At 34.5% G+C, this 11,340-nt stretch overlaps 1 protein-coding gene across 1 annotated transcript; it reads right to left on the bottom strand.

The window, feature by feature from the left end:
- Positions 1-1,751: 1,751 nt before the first annotated feature.
- LOC111053455 lies at positions 1,752-10,483 on the bottom strand. Its single transcript, XM_039437418.1, has 2 exons — positions 10,456-10,483; positions 1,752-3,201 (listed from the first exon to the last, which is right to left on the bottom strand). The coding sequence occupies exon 2, from the start codon at positions 3,183-3,185 to the stop codon at positions 1,848-1,850; it is 1,338 nt and encodes a 445-aa protein (XP_039293352.1). The 5' UTR covers positions 3,186-3,201; positions 10,456-10,483; the 3' UTR covers positions 1,752-1,847.
- Positions 10,484-11,340: the final 857 nt, after the last annotated feature.

Below are 11,340 nucleotides of genomic sequence, written 5' to 3'. Positions count from 1 at the left end.
AGCCTCCTTCATACGCCAATATTAAAGTAAAAATCAGACTATAGAATTAGGTATTCATCATAAATCAGCTGACAAGTGATTATACAGATGTGTGGAGAAGCCAGTCTATTGCTGTATTTTCATATTAAGGTCTACAGTTTCAATCAGGTACTTGTGGATGAGAATACTGCGTGAGGTCTACTGTTCACAGAACTACTAGTATATCCTTTTACGTAGCTCTGATTTTTCTCTTCTTCTTAAATCATGAATAACATTTCTTGAATTATTCAACTTTCTCTACATGAATTATTCACGTAGTTATTTTGTCTTTTGCTGTAATCTTAACATTTATTTATCGATTGTAAATAACAGTCTTTGTAACCTATATAAAAAACAAGTCTTTGTAAATAGAAACGAGGAGTAATGATGACATTTTTAAAATTATTAAATGACTATGAAAAAAGGAATGTACTTCCAATGAAAAACTAATCAGTAAACTAAGCATATGAAAATATATAATAAAAAACTATTGTTTTAGAATATAGCTTTAGTTACAAACTTGAGAATGTCATTGCAACCGAGAAATGTTTTGTCTTTGAAGAGATAATTTGAAAGGTACTAGTTTATACATTCCAAAAAATATTGAGTAGTCCTAGAAAATACCGTATATAACTATAATGCATATTATAATAAATAAATATGTTTTTGCATTAGCCTTTCAAAGAGTCAGGATATTCGTTTCCATTCAATCTCTAGTTATAATTGACAAAAATATTGTTTGTAGAACCTTCAACTCTAAGGCCCGGTTGCACAAAAGTCGGTTAAATTTAATCGTGGTTAATTCCACGAGGACCAATCAGAGAAGGCTTTTTTGAAAAAAAGGCTTCTCTGATTCTCGTGGAATCAACCACGATTAAAATTTAACCGACTTTTGTGCGACCGGCACTGAATATAATAACGAACAGAAATCAGTTCCTTATATCAACATATCAGTATATAAATCAGTTCATCATTTAAGGCACGTGGGATTATTTGAAACATAATTGAATGATCATATTTTCAAAGTAGAGATGATGCAATCGATAATTATTTACAAGTCTAGTATTTCAATATTATTCTATTTTATACACGAAGCATCCTACAATCAAAGTCAAATCAAATAATCAATTTTACATGATGGCTCAAGTGCTTTCACCTAACCAACTTATAAACAAAGATTTTATTCAAAGACCTTTTAAAAAAACTACTATTCTAAACACAATAAAAAACTATTTACTTAGATACTAATCTAACTATATATTTGAAAAAATTTTCTAAAATAACCTTTCTTATTATTATCCTTAGTAGAATATTAATATTTATCTACTAATTTCATAATTTTGTTTGTATTATAAATTTTTACTAATTCTATTATAAAAAACTTTAATCCTATATCAGTGAATGAAGTTTGTAAATAGTAATTATAACACGCAATAAGCAACTAATTACTTGTACCCCAACACATATAATTTATAGTGGGGTGTATATTTATTCATTGAAGTTATCATTTATTCTTTGTTGGAACACCGCTGATTTATGTAGTTACATTGCAATACTATATTATCAATATTCTAATGTTCCATTCAATCTTCATTGTAATTAATAAGTTTTCATAATATGTGAAATTTGTTGCATAATTAGCTGTTGTACTGTAATTTATTGTAGATTCGTGTATAGACCGGAATGTATTGTGACTTACTTGAATAAAAAAAATAAATAAATTTAAATTATACACTAATGGAAAAATCGCTTTTTTTGGCTCCTGGATTGCTATATCGAACGGTTTGATCCCTTTTTACCAGTCCACCAGATCAAACCTCCACTTGAGTCTACCCGAACTTGAATATAATGAATTGATTAGATTCCGAATCGAAAACTATAATTCTCCATTCAGTCACATTAATAACCTCAAAGTCATCACTTACGTGCTCGGGGATTCTCAGAGTGTACAGTTTGGTAAATCGTTTCCAGTCCAAAACATAAAGACTTTTGTCCGACACACTACGAACCACGGCAATATTCTCAAACACTGTGAACAAATTTTTGTCGCGAGAAGGAATTTCTGTTGACCATTCACCAGAAGCAAGAGTCAATATTTTATAATAATAGTCATGCCGCCAACCATAAGGAATACCAAATTCTGAAAACACCTGTTCACCTTTTGTTAAACCTTTAACAACTATATAATCATCAAAAACATTTTTTAGTGATAAATTATAATCGTAAGAATAGATTACAGTAAAATTCTTTTTATCGCGTACTTGGATTTTATGGTTGTGCAAACTAAAAACAATAAATATGAATCGCTCTTTTGAATGTGTACTTTCAACAATGCCATCTAGATTAAAAGTGTGTAGAAGAGTATTGTTTGCATCATGTTGTAAGTTGTGAATTTCAATCTCAGTACAATATATTTTTACAGACTTTTCTAATCGTTCACCTATATAAGATGCTATGATTAGACAACCATCAGATAAAGAAATCTTAGGTTGTACACAGCGCTTCGTAATTATTTTTTTATGTGACTTTTTACACCAAACTTTTACAAACCTATCGTTAGAAACAACCGCAATGTGGTTCCTATCCATTGTCAGAGACTTGTATTTTTCTACACCTTCGAAATCCTCATCAGTCCGAGAATCATCATGTTTTCCAAAAGTTTCCACTTTTGAACCATTTGATGCCAGTTCGGCATTGTAATGTTTCAGCACAGCTGAAGGTTCCAACCAAGCTATAGAGTCCCCCACGACAATAACAACACTCATCTCAGAAGAAGTTCGCGGTAATTGATGTAATTTAATTCTCGAGTTTGAATCAATATTAATTATAGATAAAACTTCTGCGCCTGAGCACCCGGGATCCTTAAAATACATATATACAGGGAAGACCTGATCACAAGGATCATTTACAGGAACTACTTCAAACTCGTATTCCTTAAATCTCAGGCCAATCTGTATATTCAACCCAATACTGATTGGGGAACAATTGACAGAGTATTTTCCATGTTGCCAATTATACTTCAGCCGTGCACGTTGTCTCTGTTTAAAGCGTTCGATTGTCCTCCTCCAAAGCTGGCTAACTCCGCAACAATATTCCAGATCAGTTGCCTGTAGATGGGAGAAAACCATGTCTGTCACTTCTTCAGGAAAAGAAGCAACTACATCCATTGTCTTCAAAGCCTTCCTGTCAAGGAAAGATACAACAAATATATTATCCTTGAGAACTAATGTAGGTAGATACAACACCGTTATACACACAACAGAAAAGAAATTTCTTAATTTTAAATTTCTTACTTGAATAAATGCATTTTTTCAATAATTTCCATCTGTTTAAGATTGAGGTTTATTTATGGTTGAGTGCCGTTTGCAGAGTGCCTAAATTATTTCATTTTAAACTGGATTAAATCCATATCAAGCCACATTCGTTATTTTTGGACAAAAATTGAACTTGAACGTTTTACAGTAGAAACATAACCTATTTTTTGACATTTTATTAATTTATCAAAATTTTGGAATGGAATAGATTTGGGCCAAGCCTGTTGTTCCTTCCTAATCATATTTATATGACTTGTGATTCTGTCCACAAATAAATAAATAAATAATGTAGTATATATTATTTTGAGTTTGAGCCACCAGCTGATTAAATTCAGTTTAAGCTTTGACTGTGCAAACGCCCCTAAGTAATTGACCGAGCGAAGTGAGGTCTAAGATTCAAATCGACAGTTTGGCATTTCTCTTAATGTTTAAATGTTTGAATGTTCAAATGTTTATATGTTGCGCATTTACGGCGAAACGCGGTAATAGAATTTCATGAAAATTGACAGGTATGTTCCTTTTGTAATTGCGCGTCGATGTATATACAAGGTTTTTGGAAATTTTGCATTTCAAGGATAATATAAAAGGAAAAAGGAGCCTCCTTCATACGCCAATATTAGAGTAAAAATCAGACTATAGAATTATTCATCATAAATCAGCTGACAAGTGATTACACAGATGTATGGAGAAGCCAGTCTATTGCTGTATTTCCATAAGGTCTATAGTTTCAATATTACAGTAGCTATATTACCCACAGTATGACGACCATTGACTGTCGTCACGCTTCTGATTGGTTAGCTCGGTCACATGGTACAAATCCGCCATTAAGATTCCAAACAAACTATCAAGTCCTATCTTTTAGCATTAGAAATTTGGAACTTATCATTTCTTTTACCGATTGTAATCATATTTTGAACTCACGATGAGTTTGATGTATCAATTTCGAAGGGAAATTGATTATACTTTAATATAGGCAATAGAGAAAATTTAAAAAACACTAATAAAGCTTGAAACATTAATTTTCCTTCCTTCGGACTCATCGCAGACCACTTCTAGAGCTTTCACGGACAACTTATTGGAAACCAGTGATCTAGATAAATATGCAGAAAGATAAATTTCAATTTTATTTTATTTCCTCATCCAATTTATTGGATCGAACTTCAAATAATCCAATTTCAAAATATTTTTTGCGGCTCAATTAAATATAACATTTTATGAAATTTTTAACCGTGATTAAGTGCTGATTAAGTCGTACGTCTTGACTTCTATTATTGATTCTCTTCTGTACTGACTACCCTATCCATAACATGTTCAATAATTGATCAATAGTTATTGATATAATATGGATTTAGAGTTGCATTACCACGAGCTTGAGATTTGAAATATCACTAAATATGAATAATAATGGCTATGGGTAATGTGTTTTCTTTCTTCATTTGCTTACAAATCATTAAGTAGAACTATGGATGACTAGAAAAATTGGCTTTTCCACAGTTTATATCCAATGTTGTGCTTACAATATTTTCGTCAGACTTATTGGCTGTCAACTAATCAAACAACATATTTGAATGTTATGGAATATATTGTGATGAGAATTCCATCATATTTCTACAAATAGATATGAGAACTTCATTGTTATTTGTCAATGAAACAAAATTTATTACAATATCATGACATATTTCAAAAGTTTTTTGGAGATTCAGCTTTCAGGTTACGTTATACCTACCTTTCATTTTTACTCGCTATTATCTACGAATCACTATTTCAAGTTCCAAAACTATATTGGGAATATAGAAAAAGCATTAAAGAATAATATCGAAGTTGATAATCACAAAAATATGCTTTAATAAGTAAAGGCTAGCGATTTTACTTATAATCGCCTATAAGCTCCATTGTAAAATTCAAATATTTGGAATCTTCATGGCGGCGGCGGGAAAAAAATTCTAATGGCCATACTGTGGGTAATATAGTTACTGTAGTTTCAATCAGGTACTTGTGGATGAAAATACTGCGTGAGGTCTACTGTTCACAGAACTACTAGTATACAGGGTTGAGCAGAGGAAACGCATGTTTTTCGAAAAGCCAGTACTCGTCAACGGGTGCCCTGGAACGAATGTTGGCAGACGACCCATACTATGCCATTTCAGTTGCTATGAGCGTTGGAACGTACAACATCGTGTGTTAACTGTAGAGCAGTTTTTTTTTTTTTTAGAAACAATGAATCTGTAGTCACAGTGCAACGCTTTTCCGTCAATAGTTGAGGGTCGGGGTGCAATGCCCGATCGAAATACTGTACTCCGATGGGTTGCAGCGTTTAGGAGTACTAGTTCTGTGATGAAAAAGAAACCACCTGGTCTTCCCCGTTCCCCGGAAAGTGTAGACCGAGTCAGAACGGCAGTTGTTACTAGTCCTAGACGATCGACTCGACGACACTGACTCGGTCACTACATTTTCAGGAGTAGGAACTGAACGGGAAAGACCAGGTGGTTTCTTCACAGAACTAGTACTCCTAAACGCTGCAACCCATCGGAGTACAGTATTTCGATCGGGCATTGCACCTCGACGCCCAACTCTAAAATATTGACGGAAAAGCGTTGCACTGTGACTAATATTTATTGTTTCTAAAAAAACTGCTCAACAGTGAACACACGATGTTGTACGTTCCAACGCTCATAGCAACTGAAATGGCATAGTATGGGTCGTCTGCCAACATTCGTTCCAGGGCAATACCCTCTCCCGTTGACGAGTACTGGCTGTTCAAAAAACATGCGTTTCCTCTGCACAATCCTGTATAAAAGGGATTCTGTGAGATGGGAAAAAATACAACTTTAGTCTGGCTCCGAACTATGTGATCAGGAAAATATTTTGAAGCTAATAAAATTGATTGTGAATAGAGCTGATATCAAACAGTCACATTGACAACAGTGATCCAATCGTGAATTGATGTACTTCATCAGGAAAGGAAGCAACAAAATCAATAATTGATTATTTTCAATTTTTATTGTAGACAATGAATAAAACCAGAGCAAATGCTCACGAGCAAAAGAATGGAGCATAAGGTTTTGCTCATGAGTAAAAGGTAGTAGCAAAAGCATTTGCTCATTTTTGTATGAATAAGCTTTACCTTATACTCTTACCTTATGCTCCTGAACTCTGGAGCAAATGCTCACGTATTTTAAAGATTTTTCATCAGCTGATTCGCTTTTGTAGCCTTACTTTGTTTTTATAGCTCACGGAAGCGCTAAATATGCAAGTAGGGTGCACGCTTGTGTTTGCGTTGTCTGCTCTGTTTTCTATTTATGAGTAGAGTTTTAGGTTAGTTGAGTTAAGAATTTTGAAATAATAGCGTGAAAAATGTCATCTCTATAATAATCTTCAGCATATTCTTATAATATCAATAGCCTTTTTATAATCGTCTGCACTCTCATCTTCTTAAATGCCTATTCCTATTTTGTGATGGCTATCTTTTGTATTTTTCTTTGTTGGGATAATTGTGATATATATCATGGTTGAATCTAAAAAGAGTTTTATAGTTCCCAACTATTGGTTGTGATCGTATCTGGTATAGTTTCCACTTCCTCATACAAATTAGTTGAGCCATTTTACTATGAGCAAAAGGTGATAAGTGCTCTAGACTAGACTCACCTTTTTTGAAGTCCCTATACAATCTCCATTGTATAGGGGTCCCTATACAATGGAGGAATGTTGTGGTGCCTTCATACTTTGAGTTGATACAGATGCATACACTTTACATAGAAAAATGTTGATGACATGTTACATGCCAATTGAGCTTATAATGTCACATATTCGGTATGCAATATTGGTTTGGGGGGGCTCCAGTCTCAAAAATTTAGATAGAATCTTTAGAATGCAAAAGAGAGCTGTGAGAGCGATTAAAGGTCTTAAGTCATTAGAGTCCTGCAGAGAGTATTTTAAAGATCTAGGACTACTAACTGTGCCTGCACTGTACATTTTCGAAGTGATCATGTATATAAGAGCTAAAAAATTTATAAGAAACTGTGACATACATAATTATGACACTAGAAATAAGAGTAAATTTTCTGCACAATACCACAGGACAGCTCAGTATGAAAATAAGCCTTCTTATATGGGTATGAAATTTATGAGTAAACTGCCGTCAGCTTTGAGAGAAAATGAGAATAAGGATATTTTCAAAAAGCTATTGAGAAAATATTTAGCAAACGGAGTTTACTACAGTATTCAAGAATTTATGGATGGAGAATGAGGCTTTTGGGAGGATTAAATTGCAATGTACATTGTGGAATGTGATGTATATAATATATGTTTATATGTATTCCTTTATTTTTTTGACAAATAGTCCTTGACGATTTCCTATACTCTTTAAAGAGTCTCAGGAGAAAATTTAATCAAATCAAATCAAATCAAATCAAAGCTCTGCTCAGCTTTGTGGCTTCACGTAACAAATGACAAAGATGAAGAAGGAAGACCTGTGGTTACAGTGGGGTCCACGTTATAATGACAGTGTTTGATTAGCAATGGTATTGCTATCCTTGTGTATCATTCAACAAGCGGATAGCGCTATCTCTTTCTCGCTTTGCTCTGTTGTCAGATCGTCTTTTAACAATGTAGAATTGATAATTAATTAACAAAATATTCCATTTTTATTATGAAAATTCATTATGAAATTATTGAAAAAAATGTCTTGCTTGATAAAATATAATTGATTATTTCAAACGAGAATGAATCAATAACCTGTATCAGCTATCGTCTATGGAAGGCATTGACAAGACAGAGGATCGGCAACGTTGTTCTCCTATCTTTCTCCAGTGACATTATAACGTGGACCTCACTATAGGTCATGAGAGTGAGAGAGACTACAGCTCTATAGTGAAGTCAATTCTATTTATGAGACACGAAAATATATGTTTCAATGAATAAAAAATCTGGTGTGGCGCACTCACACAACTTTCCTTGCCGTTATGAAAATTGATCACCTGACGTTAGTGTTATAACGCGCATCTCAAGTCTACTATTCAAAGATCTGAGTCAGCTGGTGACAGGACAATAACGCTGGAGACACGCGAGTTCTTCTATCTCTTCATAGTGAATGATTTAATAGAATCAACAGTTACCAACAGTTTGCATTGAATAATCACATTTTCTCGAATTTCGACCTTATTTTCAATTTTAGGTGAAAATGTTACTGAACATTAATTGAAGAGATTTTCATGCTCAATCTTTTCCACTTGATTTTCTGTTTAAATTGTATCTGAAGCCTAATAATTGGGAATCTAAATACCAATTTTGCATAGATGGGGCGGAGCTCCTGGATTTTTTTACAGATATGGAACTCGTGGCAGTTGATAGAGCTTATCAATGACTATTTTAGGTAAAAATTTGATCAAAATCATTGGAGCCGTTTTTGAGAAAATCGCGAAAAACCCTGTTTTTGACAACATTTTTGCCATTTTATCCGCCATCTTGAATTGCATTTGATCGAAATTGTTCGTGTCGGATCCTTATATTGTAAGGACCTTAAGTTCCAAATTTCAAGTCATTCCGTTAATTGGGAGATGAGATATCGTGTACACAGGCGCACATACAAAGATTGAGTCAGCTGGTGACAGGACAATAACGCTGGAAACACACGAGTCTGCTATCTCTTCATAGTGAATGATTTAATAGAATCAACACACACAACACACATACAGACCAATAACCAAAAACCACTTTTTTGGACTTAGGGGACCTTGAAACGTATAGAAATTTAGAAATTGGATGCCTTAATTTTTCGGAAAGCAATACTTTCCTTACACCTATGGTAATAGGGCAAGGAAAGTAAAAAAATCATAATTGAGATTAGCCGGTTAGTTCCATTGACACTGGTGTATGGGAATCTAGCTTTAGAGAATGGAGAAATCTGAAAGCATTTACACTTAGTGAATATTAGTTATAATTATTAGCGTATGGCTTCGAATGTGAGGAGTCTCGTAGTGGAGAAGTACAAATGTTAAATACTTACACAGTATAGTAAGGTCCACGTTATAATGAAAATGGAAAAAGATAGGAGAACAACGTTGCCGAACCTCTGTCTTGTCAATGCCTTCTATAGACTGTAGCTGATACAGGTTTATTGATGTAATATCAACTGTTCATTCTCGTGTAAAATAATCTATATATATAAAAGCGAAATGGCACTCACTCACTGACTGACTGACTGACTGACTGACTGACTGACTCACTCACTCACTCACTCGCAGAACTAAAAATCTACCGGACCAAAAACGTTCAAATTTGGTAGTTATGTTCAGTTGGCCCTTTAGAGGCGCACTAAGAAATCTTTTGGCAATATTTTAACTCTAAGGATTGTTTTAAGTGTTTAAAGTTCGTCTTTTAGCATGTATATTCTTCTTCTCCCAATCCCTTAATATTATAATTGAAATTTCCATATCATATGTTACTATAGAACTATAATCTAGATAGAGTACCTCTTGAAACAGTTGTTAACTGGCAACTAAATTAATAATTTTGTCAGGTTGGCATTAAGTTGAGTTGACTTTGTTAGGTTGGCACCAAGTTGAAGATTTAAATGCATTTATCGCGGAAAAATTGATTGGGCACTGCTACTTCAATCCTGGGAATATTATATTACTAGCCATCAGGCTCGCTTCGCTCGCCATACCCGTTTAGTCTGGTTCCCCGACTGGATTGTCCTAACTATGATAAAAATGCTCAAATGAAAAATGCAGGCGAGCGAAGAGAGCCTGCTGATCTCATTCTTGGACGATCCAGTCGGGGGTCCAGGGGGCGGAGCCCCCTGGCTAGACGGATAGGCGAGCGAAGCGAGCCTGACGGCTAGTCATATATATTTTATCAAGCAAGAAATTATATTTTTCAATAATTTTATAGGTTTAATGCATTTTCATAATTATTGAGATGAAATATTTTGTTAATTATTATTAATTCTACATTGTTAAAGACGATCTGGCAACAGAGCGAAGCAAGAAAGTGATAGCGCTATCCGCTTTGTTGAATGATAGACAAGGATAGCAATACCATTGCTAATCAACACTGCCATTATAACATGGACCTCACTATAGTAAACTATTACTATACTAAATAAACAGCTTTGTCAACTTACGGTTCCGTAGATTCCGTTTCGCCCAAAGCAGCAAATGTTTCATGTTTTTGCTTTTTGATTGCTCCGAGCCCGCAACCCTACCGCTCACACTTGCGACGGGCTCGTCATCACAGTTTAAATCACAGAGTCACCAACTGCCAAGTCCAATTTTTCAGCCATCTTCACGCCTTGCCCGTATTATTCCCTGTAAAATGTATTTTTCAATTCAAATATAAACAACATTGATTGTGAATGAAAAATAAATCCTTAGAGAGTTTGATGAATTAATGAACGGACATGATGTCAGCCCGACTTGACCTTAAAATATAATAATAGACACAATTTAAAGTAAATACTCTACAAGGCGTCTGATAAGTCATTCCCAATTTTTATACCAGCTATTATTTCTTTATTAATGAACCAATTAAGTTAGAACAACATTTGTTAGATAGAGCACTCCTTGAGGTTTTGTTCAATACCAATTTTCATTTGTTTCAGTTTAGAAATGCGCCCTCTCTTGACTGTGGAAGAACGAGCCAAAATAGCAGCTCGTTATAAGGTCTGGGGATCTGTGGTGCGAGTACAAAGTTGATGGAGGGCTGAACGAGGATCCATGCAACACTGGATGCAAAACTGTTGAAAATTGCCATTCCAAATTACTAACAACAGGGAGTGTCGCAGATGCAAGACGATCAGGAAGACCATCAACGTCAAGGACAGCAGGGAATGTTGACAAAGTTCGTGAGAAGCCTAGGAAATCACTGCATCAAGGATCTCATAGCTTCCATGGTTTAAAACTGAGATCTTTCTTAAGAATCGTTGCAACAGAGTAACGTGAAAGACCACTTTCACGTGTTCCTTGACGCAATGATTTCTTAGGGCTCCTCATGAACATTTCACGAACTC

The sequence above is a fragment of the Nilaparvata lugens genome, chromosome 11 (genome assembly GCF_014356525.2).
Source record: "Nilaparvata lugens isolate BPH chromosome 11, ASM1435652v1, whole genome shotgun sequence".
Lineage (NCBI taxonomy): Eukaryota > Metazoa > Arthropoda > Insecta > Hemiptera > Delphacidae > Nilaparvata > Nilaparvata lugens.
The sequence above is the reverse complement of the archived record's forward strand: the minus strand, read 5'-3'. Positions and strand labels throughout refer to the sequence as shown.